Here is a 21,584-nt window from a genome sequence, read left to right on the forward strand (position 1 = left end):
ATGAATTCCACACAAAGAAAGCTACAGGTAACAGTGTTTTTAGATACGCAAGAAAGTTTCTAGTTTGCTTTTCAAATCTCAAAAGATCCAAACTAATTTGTAGTGCTTCAAGATCATGTTCAGGATCTCTATCCGTCTGTCTGAGATGTGGTGATTATTCCGGCTGAGCTTTGACCGGATCCCGAGGGAGTCTGGAGATATTGAGTCTGAGTGGACCATGTTCTCCACCTCCATTGTCGCCATCCACTCGGAGGTGTGGCCGTAAGGTCTCTGGTGCCTGTCAAGGCGGCAATCCCCGAACCCGGTGGTGGACACCAGAAGTAAGGGATGCCGTCTAGCTGAAGAAGGAGTCCTATCGAGCCTGGCTGGCTTGTGGGACTCCTGAGGCAGCTGATGGGTACCGGCAGGCCAAATGGACTGCAGCCCGGGTGGTTGTGGAGGCAAAAAATCGGGCTTGGGAGGAGTTTGGTGAGGCCATGGAGAATGACTACCGAATTGGCCTCGAAGAGATTCTGGCAAACCATCCGGCGCCTCAGGAGAGGGAAGCAGTGCCCTACCAACGCTGTTTACAGTAGAGGTGGGCATCTGTTGACCTCAACTGGGGATGTCGTTGGACGGTGGAAGGAATACTTCGAGGATCTCCTCAATCCCACCAACACGTCTTCCATTGAGGAAGCAGAGGCTGAAGGCTCGGAGGTGGACTCGTCCATCACCCAAGCTGAAGTCACCGAGGTAGTCAAGAAGCTCCTCGGTGGCAAGGCACCGGGGGTGGATGAGATCCGCCCTGAGTACCTCAAGTCTCTGGATGTTGTGGGGCTGTCTTGGCTGACACGCCTCTGCAACATTGCACGGCGGTCGGAGACAGTTCCTTTGGGCTGGCAGACCAGGGTGGTGGTCCCTCTTTTTAAGAAGGGGGACCGGAGGGTGTGCTCCAACTATAGGGGGATCACAATTCTCAGCCTCCCCGGGAAAGTCTATGCCAGGGTACTGGAGAGGAGAATACGGCCGATAGTAGAACCTCTGATTCAGGAGGAACAGTGTGGTTTTCGTCCTGGTCGTGGAACACTGGACCAGCTCTATACCATCTCCAGGGTGCTGGAGGGTTCATAGGAGTTTGCCCAACCATTCCACATGTGCTTTGTGGATTTGGAGAAGGCATTCGGCTGTGTCCCTCGCGGCATCCTGTGGAGGGTGCTCTGGGAGTATGGGATCCGGGGCCCTTTGCTAAGGCCTGTCCAGCCCCTGTACAACCGGAGCAGGAGCTTGGTTCGCATTGCCGGCAGTAAGTCAGACTTACATTTCATCTTTTTCTCATCAAACAACCAGACTAATGGCTCGACAAGAACGGTGGAAGAGGGGAAGAGCCTAGACAGGGCTTTATTCTGTGTAGATATAAATTCACGCTTTGCATCAGCTGGGTATGGCAGAGTAGAAATGACGGCTGTCATCGTCTATATGGTCGCCCTCGCCCAGTAAGTTTAAAAAAAGAATAATATGAATACAAATATAATTGATATAAATAAATGTAATTAGCTGTAAATTAAATATTTTAAACACTAATACAAAAAGGAAAGAATAATGCATTGACTTATATAGGCATATTAACGTTCACGCATGAACTGTCATTCAGATCACTATCTGACAACCGGAGAACTTGGTAGTGTTTCAGTCTGTAGCACTGTTTCTGTCTTTGTTGGTGAGTTTCAATTTGCATGTACTTCAATTTTACAAATGCACGTTGCATTTATGTTGTCATGGTTTTCCAGGCTCTTCTCCTCGTATTTACTTTATGAATTCAGAATCAACAATTCCATGTAATTGTTTTAAGTCACTTTGTCATCCATTTTATTATATTCTGTACTTAAGTTGTATTTTAAGTTCTCTCCCCCCAGTTTCACAGTCAAGGCTTAAGATAAATCCCAGACTAAAATGCATGATTGAGCTTTTAATTGAAAGCAACTTGCACTGATATATCTTTAAATTTTTCAGTGCCATTGTCTTGTCTCAAGATGCACACCAGTAATGTTTTTTACTAAGGCATGTTTATAAAAGCTACTTAAATGTCCTTATTGCCTAATCCTGGCTTAATCTAAATCCTGTCTGTGAAGCCAGGCCATAATGTTTTATTTGTATAAAATATTCATGAGTTTTAGTCACCATTAGTCACATTTTTAGAGCCACTTGTTTCTCCTGAATGTGATGTTAATTACTGTTCAAACAGTGTGGGGTCATAAATAAAAACATTTGCATGTAAACTTTAGGTTTAAAGTTGTTTACTTTGAGAGACTTTTTGATTCAAACTCATATTAATTACATCCCTACGTTGTTTTTGCAAGATTGATTTGATATTGGTTCTATGTTGATTCAATGTTAAATAAGTGATTTAATTAAGGTTGAAAAAATATTGATTTTATGTCCATCTTTTTCATCGTTGAAATAAAATTATTTCAGGGTGCAAACCTGATGAAAATTTTTTATTCAATGCTCTTTTGGTTAATACATTAACATTGATTCAATGTTGAATCAGTGTTGGTCTGCTGTCTGTGAACATACACGGACCCATCTAAGATTCCTCGTCATTCATATACTCCACCTAGAAAAGAAAAGAAAAAAAACACTGCCATCCTCATCTAGTGTTAAAGCGGCAAATTAATTATTCATGATGAGGATGGCAGTATTTGTTTTTTGTTTTCTGGGTGGAGTTGTAAAAACCAAGTAACTTGATTCCATGTAAGAAAACGAAAGGAAAAAACAAGGAAAGAGAGATGCCATTTTAGTGCTTTCAACAACAGGTATCTACACGTCCGTATTTTGCGGTAGGTTAAGAAATTAATTTTACATGTATAGTCATATAAAAATGGGCTGTCACTTGTATTTCAGCTTTTAAAGTGAATTTTAAGACTGATGTTTGTACTTTTTGTTTAAAAATTCAAACTTTCTAAGGTAACCTAAACTGGAAACGTCAGTGGATAGGGACGTAGTTTAATCACATTTAATTTTACTCAGATTGGTGAAATATAGTTTTGTTTAAATGTGTTAAAATTTATGGACAGAAAGCCATAATGTACATTTCTTTATATAATGACATTTTGTAGATGCTGTTCATTTTGTTATGTAAACAGAATGACTGAACGTAACGAGAATGACTAGTTTTTCGAGTTTGTCTTAGCATTGTCTTTTGAGGGGAGGAGATTCAAGCTTGATTTGACTTTAGAAACTAGTAGACTAGTATAAAACAAGGTCAATTTTGGTAACACTTTATTTTGATGGTCCCTTTTGAACATTCTGTTACAGTAAGTAACTTTGCAACTACACGTCAACTAACTTTCATTAGAGTATTAGTAGACTGTCTGCTTAATATCTGCTAACTCTTTATTGTCTGTCCTCCAAAAGACATTCTACTGACTATAAGTAACTTTGCAACTATGTCAACTTATTCTACTAACCCTAACCCTACCAGTCTACTAATACTTGTAGACTTGTAGACATGTTTTAAGGGACTGTCAAAATAAAGTGAAACCACAATTTTTACTTAATATTTTTCATTTATTCACAAACAACCCTTTCCTTGAAGGTCATACACTCTTCCAATATTTACTGAAAATCTGTTGTTTTTGTAAATTTTACAATGATTTTCCTCTGATGCGAAATCGGGATATGTGTTATATCTCTTTTTGTCTTTGTGCTTCCATGATTAGGTGTGAAGTAAGTCTTTAATGAGTTTGAGGAAGGAAGGTCACTGCCCTTAAAATGAATCTAAGTGAGGATAGAGAGGAGGAGAACCCTACATCTGAAACACGATTCTCCGAGCAAACAGAAGAGCCTGGAACTGATGTGTATCAGATGCCAAGAGCAGCTTCTCCACATCTTAGCAGTGTGTCTATAAAGTCTGAGGACTCCTTTAAGCTTCCTACACCTCATTTCAGTGATGGATCTATGACCTCTGAACTCAGGTAACAAATGCATAGTTTATGGGATTTGGCAGATGCTTTTATTGAAAGTGATTTGCACTACATTAAAACTTTACAGGCATAAGCCAATGCTTAGAACAGCAGATTGAATGACAAACATTGTTTTCTTGTTTTGTTTTGTATTTGTCATTATCAGCAGGAGATAATGACAAAACTTTCTTATTTTTACACACCCCAGGCCCATTTCCAGAAAAAATGGGACATTTTGTAAAATGCAATGAAACATGAAAGTGTTTGTTAATTATTGTAAACCTTTATTTAACTGACATGTATATTACTCATATTGTTCATGTTTCCAATTATTTGACTGACCAACTATAATTGTATTTTGTAAATATTAACCACTTTTAAATTTGATGCCTGGAATACACAGAAAAAGTTGGGTCAGAGGCAAACTAAGGGTGAAAAGTTTATAGAATACTATCATTTCTCAATGCAAGATTGCAAAGAATAATAATGTGAAAGGATTTGTGGACTCTGGTCAGTGGAAAAATTGGACATATTTTATTTGTACTTCTGTCAGTTAAAGTTTCAAGACAAGTAAAAAATCACAGCATTTTACAAAAAATCCCAACGTTTCTGGAAACTGTGTTAGTAAACGTATTTGAGAGATATATGTCTCTTTTGAATTTTCTCATCCAAACATACATGTATTGCATTTGTTATATAAACTTTTAAGATGGTTTCCAAATTTATTAATTTTTTTCTTCTTCTCAGAACTGGGGAGATATATGAGCCAATCCCTTCTGTGAAACACCATCTGACTCACAACAAGAAGCAAAACACAGAATCAGCGAAACAAAAGCTCAAACAGATCGTGGAGACTGAATACCTGCATCAGGATTCTTACCAACCAGTAGATGCTGTTTTTCAGAAAGTGAAAGACCAACACAAAACATTCATGAAGAACAAGTATGAGAGGTTATTTGAGGGAATCAGACTAAAGGAGAATCAAACCCTCCTGAACAGCATCTACACACAGCTGTACATCATAGAGGGAGAGAGTGAAGGAGTGAATGAAGAACATGAGGTGCTACAGATGGAGAAAAACAAAACACAACACTCACAAGACACTCCGATCTACTGCAATGACATCTTTAAAGCCTCACCTGAACCAGGTTGTGAGGAGAAAGATAAAATCAAGACTGTTCTTACTATAGGCATCGCTGGGATTGGGAAAACCGTCTCTGTGCAGAAGTTCATTCTGGACTGGGCCGAGGGAAAAGCCAATCAGGATGTAGATTTCATGTTTGTGCTTCCATTTCGAGAGCTGAACTTGATTAAAGATCATCAGTACAGTCTTCACAGACTCCTGCTGGACTTTCATCCTGAACTTCATAATCTGGACTCAAAGATTTATGAGGAGGGTAAACTGGTGTTCATCTTTGATGGTCTGGATGAAAACAGAATTCCACAGATGTTTTCAGACGCTCAGAGAGTTTTTGATGTGACTGAGACTTCATCAGTGGGTGTGTTGATGTCAAACCTCATGAAAAGAGAACTGCTTCCCTCTGCTCACATCTGGATCACCACCAGACCCGCAGCAGCCAATCAGATCCCCTCCAAATACATCAACCTTGTGACAGAAATTCAAGGATTCAATGACCCTCAGAAGGAGGAATATTTCAGGAAGAGAATCAATGATGAGCATCAAGCCAGCAGAATCATCTCACACGTCAGAAGAGCAAGAAGCCTCCACGTCATGTGCCACATACCTGTCTTCTGCTGGATCTCATCCACTGTGCTTCAGAAGCTCCTGGAAGATCTGAGTGCAGAAATCCCTCAAACTCTGACTGAAATGTACATACATTTTCTGATCATTCAGATCAATATGAGGAATCAGAAGTATGAAGAGAGATATCCAGAGAATCTCCTGCAGTCCAACAGAGAAGTGATTTTGAAACTTGCTGAACTCGCTTTCAAACAGCTGATGAAGGGCAATGTGATGTTCTATGAGGAGGACCTGATTGAGAGCGGCATAGACGTCACTGACGCCTCAGTGTATTCTGGGATTTGCACTGAGATCTTTAAGGAGGAATCTGTGATTCATCAGAGGAAAGTTTACTGCTTCGTACATCTGAGCTTTCAGGAGTTTCTGGCTGCTTTTTATGTGTTTTACTATTATATAATAAAAAATGATAACACGTTGCATTATTTGGATCAAGTGCATAATCTGCATAGGGACACAATAGATGAAGCACTTCAGCGTGAAAACGGACACCTGGATCTTTTCCTGCGATTCCTGCTGGGCATCTCACTGGAATCCAATCAGAGACTCTTACTGGATCTACTAAAACATACAGAGGAGAGTTCAGAGAGCATCAAGAAAACCTCACAGTACATTAAAGACAGAATCAGGGCTGAGAAGAATCTCCCCACAGAAAGATCTATCAATCTGTTCCTCTGTCTGCTGGAGATGAAAGATCAGACTCTGTACAGAGAGATTCAGGAGTTTATGAGATCAGACAAACACTCAGAGAAGAAACTCTCTTCTGCTCAATGTTCAGCAATCACCTGCATGCTTCAGATGTCAGATGAGGTGCTGGATGAGTTGGATCTGAAGAAATACAACACATCAGAGGATGGTAGAAGAAGACTGATACCAGCAGTGACCAACTTCAGAAAAGTTCTGTAAGTAATTTATTTGGATCATATGTAATTGTGCATTGTGCATTTAATATAATTATTCACCCTAGAGATACACCAAAAACAAATTTTGGAGAGTGATAAATACTGTTACAAATGCATTACAAATAAAAATGCAAAATATTTATTAACATAAGTATTCACCCTCTTCAAGTCAATAGTTAGCAGAAGCACTTTTAGAAACACTGATAGCCTTTAGTATGAAATGTCTCTATCAGCATCGCAAATCTGGGGCCTCATTTATAAAACTTTGCGTAGGATTTGCGTCAGAAGTGGCGTACGGATGAAACATAGGACGTGCGTACGCACAGAAATATTCGGATTTATAAAACCGTGCGCACGCACATCCTACGCAGTTTTCCCTTAATAAATCACAATCAATTCTAAATGTAGCGCAGCTTTTGCGGCTTCATGTCACGCCCGTAGATGCCCATAAATAGTCCGTGAAACGCCCACAAGTTAATATTCATTGATTGCGAAATCATGGCAAACACAGAGAGGAAATAAAAAAAAAACGTAACTTCACTCAATGTGAAGTAGAAGTTATCGTTGGCGAGGTGGAAAAGAGGAGTAAAATGTTGTTTGGAGGGCACAGTGTGGGCATTACTAATGCCAAAAAGGCACTTGAGTGGCAAAAGGTTGCAGACGGCGTAAATGCTGCAGCCTCACAACCTCGACCGTGGCCGAAATAAAGAAGAAATGGTCGGACATCAAAGTTGAGGCAAAAAAGCGTCTAGTGCATCGCCAGAGTTGAGACATACGTCATACGTTATTTTATCAAAAATAAAACAAACTAAAGGCATATGCATGAATACCATGATTCCGTAGCTGATGAAGAAATGTTTTACTATGAAAACAACTTTCCCCAGTGGACAATTAATACATCTATCTATTTATCTATCTATATATCTCCCTAATTATCTATCTATCTATCTAATTGCATCTATCTGCTCCGCCAGATGGACACATTGACGAGAATATCAGTTTTGTACATTATTTCGTTCTGTTTACTATATTATTTATGAGGATGAATTGCACAACATGCCAATATTATTGCAGAACATATTTCACTTTTCTTTTTGCAAATATGTGTTAATTAGCATTTCTGTTGTAATTTTCGTTTGATTTTGTTTGTTTTACACTTTGATCGATCAAACGGGTGTTCGTGTAGGCTGTTAATTGTAAGACTTGCTTTGTAAAGTCTTCGTGTTATTTATGAGAGGCAGTATTGTCATTTTTTTACACAACGGTCTAAAGTTTCACACACTTTCACACACTTTCACGTGTTTCTTCCGTCTGCCGACGGTGTCGCCATTTCTCATTTCACCCGTTTTTGTGCGTACGCCTGGGTCAGAGCTTGCGTGAAGGACCGCACATTTTCCCGTCAAGTTTGCTTTTTATAAATACCAATTATTGCGTAGAGAGCGGCGTACGCCTTCTTTTGTGCGTACGCAACGTTTATAAATGAGGCCCCTGGTCACTGCAATTTTCCCACATTCCTCCTTGTTGCAACACTCAAGCTCAGTCAGATTAGATCAACATTATGAGTAGACAGCCTTTTCGGGTGCACCTATAAATGATCAATTGGACTGACTGCAGCAGTAATGATTACATGTGTCATATTAAATGTGGTTGATATTTATGAAGATATAAATAGAAGGTGTTCCCTCATACCATAACAAGGGGGCAGGAAAAGATAGAAATAATCAAGGAGGAGCTGGCAGATGGAAACACCATGAAGGAGACAATGAAGGCCCATGGCAGAAACGATGGAGGGAGGAGTAGAGACCCAGCTGGATGGTCAAGGCAGAGATGAAGAGACAAGGCGTAGCCAGAGGCCCGGAAGTGCAACCAGGGTGATGACTGACCGAGGTGGAGCCGGAGGTAGGAGGGAGCTGGGCAGGACCAGCAGTGACGAAGGAGACCAGAGACTGGATGGGATCACAGGGGGATTGAAGACTTTGAAGAATGATATCATCCAGCTCATCATACCATTCCTTTGGGACCTGGCACAGTACACCCTCAGGAGCTGGAGTATGGTCAGGTTCTACTCCATTCTACTCTCACGCACCTGGTCAGACTCCACGATTGCCTCGGGCTCCAGGACATTGGCCTCTGTCTTTTCCTCCGGCTCCAGCTTTGTTGTGGGCTCGGACTGAGTCTGTGATAGGCTCTGACATAAAATCCGTAGGGGGCGTGGGTGAATGCTGGTGTGGGCCTGGGTCCGGAGTGGGTCCTCATCCACGAGACAGGCAGTGAATGCAGATCCACACTGCACCAGCACCCACTCTATATAAGCAGCAAACCTCCCTCAATGACCTTTCACTGGTTGGCTCGATGAGGCTGGTGTAGAAAAAGACGCAGAGTTATCCCTTGTGTGTGTGTCACAATAACGAGTCCCAAGATCCAAGTGCAAGTAACAGACAGTTTATTAGACAGAGAATATACTCAGAAGGTCAGACAAGATGCAGGAGACTGATGAAACTCGACAGACGATACCACAAAAAGTGGATACTCTACTTTCGTGCAATGCAAGAAACTCTCAGTGTGGAATCACAGACAAGGATGCTGGTCGATGTAAAACCCCGAACAGGTAATCCAGCGCAGGGGATCAAACACAGCAAGAAACTCTGACGAGGTAACTGGCAATGAGAACAAGACATGAATAACAAACCGACACCCAGACACACTGGGGCAGGCGGGTTAATGTGTGAATGAAACACGGGCTTTAATTTGGAGACATGAAAAACGGGATGAATTCTCCAGAAGGGAGTTTGAGGCGGACTGCCACCGTACTAAGAATCTTGGTGACAGTAAACGGGCCAATGAATTTGGGAGCTAACTTGTTACAGCAGAGAGGAATGTTCTTGGAAGAAAGCCACACTTTTTGACCCACGACGTAGACGGGAGGCTTCGACCGGTGGCGATCGGCTTGAGCCTTCGTGCGTGCTCCCACCTGGAGGAGAGTCTCGCGGGCTCTACTCCAAGTGTGGCGGCACCTCTGGACGAACGCGTGAGCAGAGGGGGCCGCGACTTCGGATTCCAGACTGGGAAAAATAGGTGTCTGGAGATAGGCCCGTGGATGACACTGGTAATGAGTTATGTGCGTACTCAACCCATGAGAGTTTCTGGCTCAAGGAGGAAGGATTCTGAGAAACCAAACATCGCAACACTCTCTCTAAATCTTGGTTGGCACACTCAGTCTGGCCGTTGCTCTGAGGATGAAAACCAGAAGAAAGACTGACACTCGCCCCCAGTAAACGACAAAACTCTCTCCAAAATTTGGAAATAAATTGGGGACCCCTGTCAGAGACCACGTCCATCGGTAGGCCATGTAAACGAAAGACATGATCTATGATGGCAACCGCTGTCTCCTTGGCAGACGGTAATGAAATGAGCCGCCTTCGAGAACCGGTCCACTACGGTCAAAACGACCATATTGCCCTGGGAGGGCAGTGATAGCACGATGTTTCAGTGATAGCACGGAACTCTAGCACGATGTGGGACCAGGGTCTCAAAGGGACAGACAGTGGTTGGAGTAACCCATCCGGTGGGCGACTGGAAGTCTTACCACGAGCACAGACCGAACATGCCAAAACAAAACTTCGAACGTCGCCAGCCATGGAGGGCCACCAGAATCGTTGCTTGACCAAAAAACTGGTGCGACTGACTCCTGGATGACACGCTACGTTGGAGCAATGACCCCACAGAATAATGTCGGACCATAATCCCTCCGGCACGAATAAACGCCTCGGTGGACACTCGGGCGGAGGGGTTACCTCTTCTAAGGCCAAACGGATCTTCGACTCGATCTCCCATATGAGTGTGGAGACAATGAGTCTCAGGAGAATGCACTCAGGAGTGGATGGGCGATCGGAACGGTCAAAAATACAAAATAAAGCATCGGGCTTGATATTCTTAAAACCCGGATAATATGAAAGGGAAAACTCAAAACGAAAAAAAGTGCCCACCAAGCCTGCCTGTAGTTGAGTCGTTTAGCAGATCTGATATATTCGAGGTTCTTATGATCGGTCCAGACGATAAAAGGTACCCCCGAACCCTCTAGCCAATGACACCATTCCTTCAACGCTAACTTGACTGCCGGTAACTCTCTGTTACCAATGTCATAATTACACTCAGCAGGAGATAAATGATGAGAAAAAAACGCACAAGGGTGCATCTTATCATCTGTGGGTGAACGCTGGGAGAGAAACGCTCCTACCCCCACCTCTGATGCGTCGACCTCCACCACAAACTGACGTGAAGGATCAGGGGCGATGAGAATGGGAGCTGAAACGAAGCAGCTCTTGAGGTTGGTAAATGCAGCTTCAGCTGCACCAGACCACCTGACCGTCGTCTTGGTGGAGGTCAAGGCAGTCAGAGGAGCGGCTAGTTGGCTGAAATTGCGAATAAAATTGCTGGTAAAAATTGGCGAACCCCAGAAACCTCTGTAGGGCCTTACGGGAATCTGGAGTTGGCCAATCCACCACAGCCTTAACCTTGTCGGGATCCATGCGCACCAGTGGGGATTTCTTTAAGACTGCAAGGGAAGCTCGGCTTCCCCTATAATGTCAAAAAATTTATGGTCAAATATGTACTATTGTGCTAACATTTTATTGACTAAAAATGCGTTAGAAAACGTTAATCTCAAAGACGAGTTCGTTCAGAATCAGTTACATATAGCAGGTCGGCTGACTCGATTTCCTGCTCATACATTCCCGTAGCGTCACAGTGCATCTCCCTGTTGAAGCCCAGCGTCCATTGACTTCAATGGGGCTGCTCTGAACAGTTTTTTTCAGTGCTTCGAAACTAGACGGTCATTGTATAAATGCTGCGATTATGTCCCACCCACGGACACTCAGCGTCTCTGGGAGTGAATGAGGAGTGGGCTGGCCTTGACTCCGGGCTTCTGCGTGATGATTGGAGGGTCTGTCGAAAGGCTTTTGATTGACAGCGATTTCATACAATAAAAAGTCGCTGATTCTGAAGCTATTCGAGCTCAGTCCCATCGCGGATTTTTCAAATGTAATTGAAAGACAAACTGCTACAACCTATTTCTTGGTATTTGCTTGTCGAAATTGCTAGCCAATTTTCATAATACATTTCACACAATTCTACATTCATAATCTAGACAACAGCCAGCAGCCATGTCACCCTGTAGCCCAAGACTGGTTGCCCACTGAAGCTAAGCAGGGCTGAGCCTGGTTAGTACCTGGATGGGAGACCTCCTGAGAAAACCAGGTTGCTGCTGGAAGAGGTGTTAGTGAGGCCAGCAGGGGGTGCTCACCCTGTGGTCTGTGTGGGTCCTAACGCCCCAGTGTAGTGATGGGGACACTATACTGTCAAAGAGCACCGTCCTTCGGATGAGACGTAAAACCGAGGTCCTGACTCTCTTACCCCTTTTCCACCAAGGCAGAGCTGGTGCTGGTTCGGAGCCAGAGCCTAGTTTCAAATCGGTTCTTTGTTTTTCCACCGCCAAAGCACCAGCTCCGAACCAGTAAAAGTGGTTCTTAAGTAGCACCAAATCATTGCAGGGTCTAGAACGGAGCCAAGAAAGAACCGCTTGCGTCAGAGGCTGGGGGCGGGGTTACCGTGGCCAACAAGACTGAAGAGAAACTTGTGACCGCCATTTTTAAATAGCAGCTAGTCGAGCTAATAGCAGCTCGATTATAATATCCGTCTATGTAAGTTACGGCGAGCTGCACGAACGTGTTGGATTCGCCGTGTTTGGATGCCGATTTATTTTCGCAAACCCATGATCATCCATAGTAACGCAACGTCTATTATTGTTGATGCCTTGTTCGAGATGCATCGGAGCAGCGTGGACCGATCAGAGCTGCGGGAGTGTTTGGAGATCATACGACTCCTTGTGCTTTTTGATCGCTTTCACTTTGATTTCATGTGCTGATCGTTCTGCGAGAAGCCGATGCATCTCGAACAAGTCTGGTGTGTTTGTGTTTGGCGCTGCCGCACTAGCGTTGCTGGGCAACATGATACGTATGCAGTGACGTAAGATATAGCTCTGTTGTGGCTCTCTGGCCGGTGGAAACACAAACCGGTTCTTAGTAAGCTCGTCAGTCGAACCAACTCCGAACTGGCAATAGCTCTAGCTCTGAACCAGCACCCGGTTCTTGTTGGTGGAAAAGGGGTATCTGTGGTCATTAAAAATCCCAGGATGTCTTTCGAAAGAGTAGGGGTGTAACCCCGGCATCCTGGCCAAATTTGCCCAGTGGCCTCTGTCCATCATGGCCTCCTAATCATCCCCATATACTGATTGGCTTCATCACTGTCTCCTCTCCACCAGTAAGCTGGTGTGTGGTGAGCGTTCTGGCGCAATATGGCTGCCGTCGCATCATCCAAGTGGATGCTGCACATTGGTGGTGGTTGAGGAGAGATCCCCCCCTTCTATGTAAAGCGCTTTGAGTGCCGAGAAAAGCGCTATATAAATGTAATGAATTAATTATTATTATTATTATTATAATCTAGGTGCTTGATTTTATACACCTGTGGAAAGGGACCTGATGAAACTCATGAATAATGGTACATGCACTTTTACAAGTTGATTGTACTGAAATGTGTGTTGGCAGTGCCTGTACACAACCATCATAAAATGATAAAAATCCATCCAGTGGTTTTTTTTAATCTTCTTATATGTTTCCTCCCATCTCAAATCAAGCTGTTCGATATTGTGACGTCACAAAATCGACGCCCCTCCCACGATGGTTGATTGACAGCAGCGTTTCAACACAGCCCCGCCCTCGCGCCCTCGTGAGCGAGCTGTCAATCATAGCACGCGCCGACCGGCGCGTTCATTGTTGATAGCTGGAACACTGAGTAGAATGGTGTCTAAGTTATTGTGGTGTTCTGTTCTTGGGTGTAATAAGGAACACAGCAGTCATGTTGATGTTCCTAAATCCGTACAGCTGAAGACGCAGTGGCAGAGTTTGTTTTCGAAGGGAATATTCCACACGATCAACGTCAATGCTTTCATGTTTGCGCGAATCATTTCACACCAGACTGCTTTACAAACGAGGATCAGTAAAAAGCTGGTTATTTGCTAAGAAGCTGCTCCTGAAAAAAGGATCAGTACCAACTATTTGTGTTCCTGCTGCACCTCCTGAAGAACTGAAGTGAGTGTAACGTTTTATTGACCTTTATATTAATCTTTATATTAATCTTTGCAAATCGCTTGCTGCACGCTTCACGATGAATGCGGCTATTTTTACACTCAGGGTACATTACGGCATGTTTTCTATGTGCGATGTTATCAATATAATTCATAATCCCACGCTTATAATGAACAACGCGTTATGGTTATTGTGTTACAAACAGTGTGCGCACAGAACAGAGGGGCGGGGTGAGCAAAGCTAATTATCATTTAAAGACACATGCACTTAAACGGCGTGCTGAAAACAGAGCTTTTTTAGACCAGGTAAAATTAGTGTTTTCTTACAATACTAATGAGAATTTTTAATTAAAGTATATTACAAACTTTTAATTTAGACCCTAAAGAATCATATTAGCTTGTACAAAAATGACATTATATGACCCCTTTAAATCTGCTGGCCATTGAGAGGACACTGGTCAAGTCACTGGAAAAGACGCCTAGTTGGTACAACAGGGTCACAGAGCATTTTCTCGAAAAGGAACGTAGAATTTACGTATAAATAAATGGACAATTTTTATGATGTAGGCCGAAAATGAGCTTCCCCTCTTTGAAAGACCAGCAGCCGCCACTGATGCGCACCCCCTCGGAGGAGATAATATAACCCAGAAATGGAACCGACTGTGCATGGAACGAGCATTTCTCCATCTTGACAAAAAGCCCATTCTCTAACAGCCTCTGTAGCACTCGCCTGACATAATGAACGTGCTCTTGGAGAGAAGAAGAAAATATCAATATGTCATCCAGGTCGACATATATGAACTGATTTACCATATCTCTCAGCACGTCATTCACGAGTGCCTGGAAAACCGCAGGGGAGTTAGACAGACCGAAAGGCATGACCAAATATTCAAAATGCCCCCTGGGGGTGTTAAAGGCAGTTTTCCATTTATCCCCCTTCCTTATGCGAACCAAATGATAAGCATTACGCAAGTCCAGTTTTGTGAAGATGGATGCTCCCTGCAACCACTCGAAGGCTGAAGACATCAACGGCAAAGGATAAGTATTCTTTACCGTGATGTTGTTCAACCCTCGGTAGTCAATACACGGTCGCAGAGAACCATCCTTCTTCCCCACAAAAAAAGAACCCTGCCCCCGCTGGAGAAGAGGAAGGGCGGATGAACCTGGCTGGCAGAGAATCAGAAATATATTTCTCCATGGCTTCCCTTTCTGGGGCAGAAAGTGAGTATAACTTGCCCTTAGGTGGAGACACACCTGGCAGTAAATCTATAGCACAGTCATAGGGATGATGCAGAGATAGAGAAGCAGCTCGAGACTTACTGAACACTCCCTTCAGGTCCAGATACTCAGAGGGCACGTTAGACAAATCCATGTGTTCATCCTGAAACACAGAACAAGACACAGAAGAACACGCAGACAACAAACAAGCGGCATGACAAAATTCACTCCAAGCGAAAACAGAATTCATACGGCAGTTTATATGAGGGTTATGGAGCACAAGCCAGGGGTGTCCCATAACCACAGGAGCAGAAGGAGAGTCAATCAAAAGAAAGTCAATGTCCTCAGAATGATTGCCAGAGGTGATGAGTCTTAAGGAGGCAGTGGAATGTGTGACGGAGGGTAATAGTTGACCATTAAGTGCAACTACAGAGATGGGTTGAGAGAAGGTCATCACCGGTATCATGAGCTTATGAGCAAGGTTATTGTCTAAAAAATTACCCTCCGTTCCCGAGTCCACAAGAGCCTCACAATCAAAACTCTGAGAATGCAATTTCAAACTGACAGGAAGATGAGTAGCTGAAAAAGAGGATTTACTTCTCCTGCTGCGATAGATGGGACCTGCCCATTTGCAGGGGTTCAGGATCTGGAAAAGACATAGTTTCGCCAGGAGAAAAAAATACATTACTCTGTGTACTGGCAGACCACCCTCGCTGTGTCCATGGACCCCGTCGCCGCAGTCTCGTATCCACCTGAATAGCCAGATCTATGAGTTTATCCACCCCCGCGGGTAAATCCATGGAGTAAATTTCATCCTTTATGGACTCAGAAAGTCCATATAAAAACATGTCCCATTGAGCCTCTGAATTCCAGCCACACTCCGCGGCATATGTGCGAAATTCAATAGAATAGTCCGTTACAGTACGATCTCCTTGACGCAGCTCCGCGAGAAGTTGCGCCGCGTCTCTACCGGAAGCAGCGCGATCAAAGACCTTTCTGAGCTCCCGGGAAAATGTTTCAAACGAAACAACACGGAAGTCTCTGTTCCCACACAGTAGTTCCCCAGCTGGCCGCTCGACCTTAGAGCAGGGTTATAACAAAGGCCACCTTAGACTCCTCAGTAGGAAATGACGAAGGTTGAAGAGAGATGTACAGAGAACATTTGGCCAAAAACTAGCGACATAACTGGGGCTCACCGGAGTAGAACGCTGGAGGCGGAAGACGGGCCTCAGTGGCACGAATGGTCTGAGCGGCAGAAGCAGGTGGGATGGTGGCGACTTATTGTTGAACAGACGCCGTCTCGGTCCTTAGTTGCTGCAGCTGGGTTGTTAGTTTGGAACCTTGGGTCACCAGCGCCTGGACAGCGCGACCCATGGCTATCATCTGTTCCTCCTGTTGTTGCATGCAAATATCGCTTTTCGACAGGATCTCGCTCAATTCGGCCGCACTTGCTGGATCCTTCGTGGTCGGTTTGTTCTGTCACAATAACGAGTCCCAAGATCCAAGTGCAAGTAACAGACAGTTTATTAGACAGAGAATATACGCAGAAGGTCAGACAAGATGCAGGAGACTGATGAAACTCGACAGATGATACCACAAAGTGGATACTCAGGTGCAATGCAGGAAACTCTCAGTGTGGAATCACAGACAAGGATGCTGGTCGATGTAAAACCCCAAACCGGTAATCCAGTGCAGTGCGGGACTTAGATGAGAACGCGGGGATTAAACACAGCAAGAAACTCTGACGAGGTAACTGGCAATGAGAACAAGACATGAATAACAAACCGACACCCAGCATAACTCACTCCAGCTAGATATAGGCAGCTAACTAGCTGCAGCTGAAATGACTGATTGGAGTGATCAGCTGGTCACTGGGCAACAAACAAGCACCACACACATAGACCCAACACCTACAAAAACACCAACAGATACACAAAATGAACACAAGGATCTATGAACCGTGACAGTGTGATCCTTGAAGGAGCTATCCCTCTGCTCGAGCAGGAGGCAAACTGCAGCTATATATCCATTTTTTCTTGTTTCTTTTTACTCGTTGGGAGGGTTTGTTGTTCTGTCATTATGCCCTGTAGAATAGGTAAACTAATAATAATTAAATGACAAAGTGTAAAGAGGAGAAACAGAAGAAACAACTCACTGTTTACAACAGTATCACATTAAACCATAACACCCTAATAAAAAGAGCTGAAGTGCCTCTGAGTAAATTATTTAAAATACATTGTGGAACCTGTCCCCTTCTCTCAACTGAGTTAACGAAAACAAAAAAGTACATCAACTCCCACTTCTGTGCATACACTCCAAAAACCAGCGGTCTGCTGTGTGTCACATGCTCTGTTGCCAGGTGCAAGCATTTCTAGTTCTGCTCTCCAGTGGTGCAAGAGGAGCTCTGTATCATGCAGGGATTCATAGCGCTATCTGGGTGTCAAAAACTCTTCCTCTGTGCCAGAAGTACCTTTGGTACTTGGGATAAGAGCACTATCTGGGGTCTGTCCTCCACCGATGTCCTCCTTAGAAACATCAACTCAGTGAACTCACTCCATCTCTCCTCTCAACAACATCTTTCACTGGGACCTTCACTAGACAAACCCCCTCTATCTCTGTCAGTCCTTCAGCGGTGAACGATACTAACCTTTTAGTTCAATTGTACTAACTACAGTATTGTGGAAACTGCCACACAAACTCAATCTAAACACTCAAAATAAATAACAAAACATTAAAACACGTCACTCACATGGTGAATTCGTGCTGAATACAAACAACTTTACTCAGGGGTTTTACGAGAGGAAAATCAGACCATCTCTCTGAATGAACAGCTCTCCATTGCTTTACCTGTTCTTCCCTGATTGACAGTCAGCCATCTAATACAAGCCCTCCTTCCAGTATGGGAAAATATCTTTAAAAGCCTATCAAATAAAAAAACACTTTATTCAGTTACATTTGCATGCAAACATAATAAAGTGTTTCACATTCTTAAACGGACAGTAGTGCAAACCACAAAAACCCTATCCTATTAAATCCTGTATATAAATATCCATCAAACATATTCTCAACAAGTCTCATCTTTTAGTAACGCAAATTGACCAATGTTTAGAAATTAAAAAGTCTTCATTTACATTTACAGACTTACAGAGTTTTTTTTTTTTTTTTACTGTCCTTTAATGTTGTTACATAGCTGTAACATAATGGGCAGTGCTCTAACAGATATTATGCAGATGTATCATGGATGACCCAAGTTTGATTCCTGGCTTGTGAGGTCCATTCCCCCTCTCCTACCAGCAGAAAAAAAGCTTTAAAAAACCCTATTATTTAGTATATATAGTATAGTATATTTAGTATAGTATAGTATAGTATATTTAGTATATATTCATGCCAAAAAGACAGTAGAAGGTCAGTAAAAACAAGGGTAAATGTAAGTTGTCTGAGAAATGGCAAGAGATAAAGAACCTTTTGGAAAATATGGGTTATGGATAAGGCCCACTGAGCCATGGCTTTGACAATCTTAATGATTTTTAATCAATACATCAAGAAAACAAATGAATTTTAACACCCCCAAGGTTTGATTAATAGCTACCAAGTGAAGCTGGACTAGTTGAACATTTACTATTAGGGAAGATTTGAAACTATAGAGTGAAACTTTTTTGTGTGTCGTTTCTTGTGGTTTTGTAAGAGTACTAAACTTACTAAAAATTCTATTTTTGTCTCTTTCAGTCTTGCTGACTGTAATCTCACTGGTCACAGCTATGAAATTGTGGTCTCAGCTCTACAATCATCAAACTCTCCTCTTAGAGAGCTTGACCTGAGTAACAATGACCTGGAAGACACAGGAGTGAAGATGCTCTCTGATGCACTGAAGAGTTCAAACTGTAATTTGGAGATACTGCGGTGTGTAAGAATAGAACTACAACATTATAAATGATCATTGCATTTGATTTTGAGCATAACTGTGATAGTTGAAAGATCTTGGATGATTAGTTCTCTTTAGGTGCAAGAATATTAATGTTTTGATTTCTATACAGCATTTCTATAATAGCATTTCTTCAACATTTGAGATGAATTAGTTTGGAGTGGTTGATTGGTAAAAATATGATGACAGTGATAAATTTAATTAATTCTAAACAATTTAAGCTTTTAAAATTATGTTCAAAGGTGTTTAAACAGGCATATTCATAATTCATAGGCTTTAAACACAGTACAGATGTTCAATCATGAATCCAATTACTTTGTAGATTATCTGGCTGTATGGTAACAGAGGCTGGCTGTTGTTATCTGGCTTCAGCTCTGAGTTCAGCATCACACCTGAAAGAGTTGGATCTGAGCTACAATCACCCAGGGGATTCAGGAGTCAAGATGCTCTCCGAGAGACTCAATGATCCAAACTGTGCACTGGAAAAACTCAAGTATGTTGGACTTAAATGTGTCATGGTATTTGTTATTAAAATGTTGCATATGCATATTTGTAAAATAATAATAATAAAACTAGCACTAACATTACATGGAACATAACACAATATCACATCATGATAGCAATTTCTAAAGTTAAGTGGTCTAAATGTATTAATATAGACGGGCGTTGGACCATAAAATGTTCCTCCAGTCATTGCATTTGGTCAAAATGCAACGATACAATGTCCTACCAGCCTGTCAACATAAGTATTTCCATGCCTTCGTGCACATCACATATCATCAACGTGTTTCATGCCATGCAGAGTTAGACAGACGTCAATCACCGTCTAGCACCGCAACCAAAACAGCCGCCACCTTTTACAGTTCCTACTGAACCAAAACAATGAGCTTATGCTGCATTCACACCATAACTACTGTGATTTGGAAATCTGTGAGCGGTTTGTAACTCGAATTTATGTGTTTCAATGGCAACACTATCAATGCTGAAATTAATCTGCCACAGTCAGGTGATACAGATCAGTGCTCTTTAAATTGTTTATGTTCATTATTATTGTAATGTTATATGCTTTGAGACGTGAGGTAGTTTTACGCCGTCTCTCGTGGCGCTTTTGTTTGCTCCATGCTGTACACGTTCATGTATTTTGAAGGAAGTGTGTCTTTGGAGGTGCTCTGAAGGGAGCATCTGATGGGATCTTATGCTTTTAAAACTAGCACACTATTGCTAGCCTCTCTGAAAATTGCCTACCCTACCTTTAATTTTGGTTAGTTGCCCTAAATAAAATCTTTCTCCCTCTAAAGAGATACTCTCACAAAATCTCAGCACTTCATACTCTACACAAATGAAGTTAACCCTCTGGGGTCTGAGGGGTGGTTTGGCCCCTGGAGAAGAATGCCCTGACATTTGTGGTTTTTCAGATTCTTATAAACATATTAACCCTCCTGGGGTCTGAGAGTGTTTTAGGCCCTGAATAAGTTTTGATATGCCCTGACATTTTTGCTTTTTTCAGTTGCTTATTGCTTTCAGTGAGCAACGTGTATGCACATGTTTGTATTTTTGAGAAAATAACATTTATGCTTGGTTATAAAAATAAAATAAAATCAGGTCACTGGCCACCACATATAACTATGCGCAAGGTTTTTCATTTTCACAGTGCCCAAATGTCCTTCGTGCAATGTGTCCAACATCTTACTGCGCAGTTTGGTGGGAATGACAACTCGTAATCCACACATCAGAGTTCCTTGATACACAGAAATTGTTCTCTCCTCGCTGAGAATGCTGGATGCAGTGAGTTTCCATGTGCTGGCCATCCATGTATGGTGATGTCATAAACTTTAGACAATGTTGGTTCATTACGGGTTTCTCTCTGAATAGTGTCATTTGTTATGGGTAACTGACTCGCGATTGTGGTGTTAAGCTGGATCCATAACATGCGACTTTACCGTTGACGTCAGTGGGAGACGTGACAAGCTGTCCCGTGCAGTTTGGTACCTTTGTACTCAATTTCATACTGGTGAACACCCTAGAAGAGTGACCAACGCTGCAGCCGTGCCAAAGCCATCACTGAGACCCCTTCCGAATATTAAAAATCGAGACCAAGGGCTGATGGTCTGTGATCAGGGTAAACCGTTGACCATACAGGTAATGGTGGAATTTTTATACACCCAACACTAAGTGCTAAGTGCCTCTTTGTCTATTTGTGCGTAGTTACGTTTGGCTGCCGTTAGTGATCTTTATACGAAGGCTATAATTTTTCTGTGCCTTTTGTAAACTTGTCCGATAGCACCGTGCAAATTCCATATGGCGACGTATCACATGCCAGCCTGATGGATGGGTTAAAATGTGTCAGTACCATCTTTTGAAAAGCTTGCTCGCAGCTGTCTGACCATTTCCACTGTGTTTTTGCTTTTAACAGTGCGTTCAGTGGATGTAACACAGTCGAGAGGTTCGGAAGAAACTTGTAGTAGTGGTTCACAAGCCCGAGATATGATCGTAGTTGGGACACATTCTGTCGTTGCAGTGGTTTAACACGGCTTCAATTTTGTCCTGCGACTTGTGTAGACCAGCTTTGTCTATCACATAACCACAGTAAGAAATCCGAGACTTGAAGAACTCACATTTTTCTTTGTTAGCTCTTAGCCAAGTCAAGTCAAGTCACCTTCATTTATGTAGCGCTTTTAACAATATGAATTGTTTCAAAGCA

General features: G+C 42.6%; 1 protein-coding gene and 1 long non-coding RNA gene across 2 annotated transcripts in view; one reads left to right on the forward strand and one right to left on the reverse strand.

The window, feature by feature from the left end:
* Positions 1-21,584, reverse strand: part of LOC309475380 — a 40,881-nt gene that overhangs the window by 8,835 nt on the left and 10,462 nt on the right. The window lies entirely within an intron of this gene.
* Positions 2,727-21,584, forward strand: part of LOC309475344 (NACHT, LRR and PYD domains-containing protein 3-like) — a 29,314-nt gene continuing 10,456 nt past the window's right edge. The window contains exons 1-5 of the mRNA XM_082138094.1: positions 2,727-2,816; positions 3,699-3,953; positions 4,689-6,602; positions 18,688-18,861; positions 19,206-19,376. Of these exons, the coding sequence (XP_081994220.1) occupies positions 3,751-3,953; positions 4,689-6,602; positions 18,688-18,861; positions 19,206-19,376 (2,462 nt within the window). The 5' untranslated portion in view covers positions 2,727-2,816; positions 3,699-3,750. The remainder of the gene's footprint in view (positions 2,817-3,698; positions 3,954-4,688; positions 6,603-18,687; positions 18,862-19,205; positions 19,377-21,584) is intronic.

The sequence above is a fragment of the Leuciscus leuciscus genome, assembly GCF_965113295.1.
Source record: "Leuciscus leuciscus genome assembly, chromosome: 15".
NCBI classification, from domain to species: Eukaryota; Metazoa; Chordata; class Actinopteri; order Cypriniformes; family Leuciscidae; genus Leuciscus; species Leuciscus leuciscus.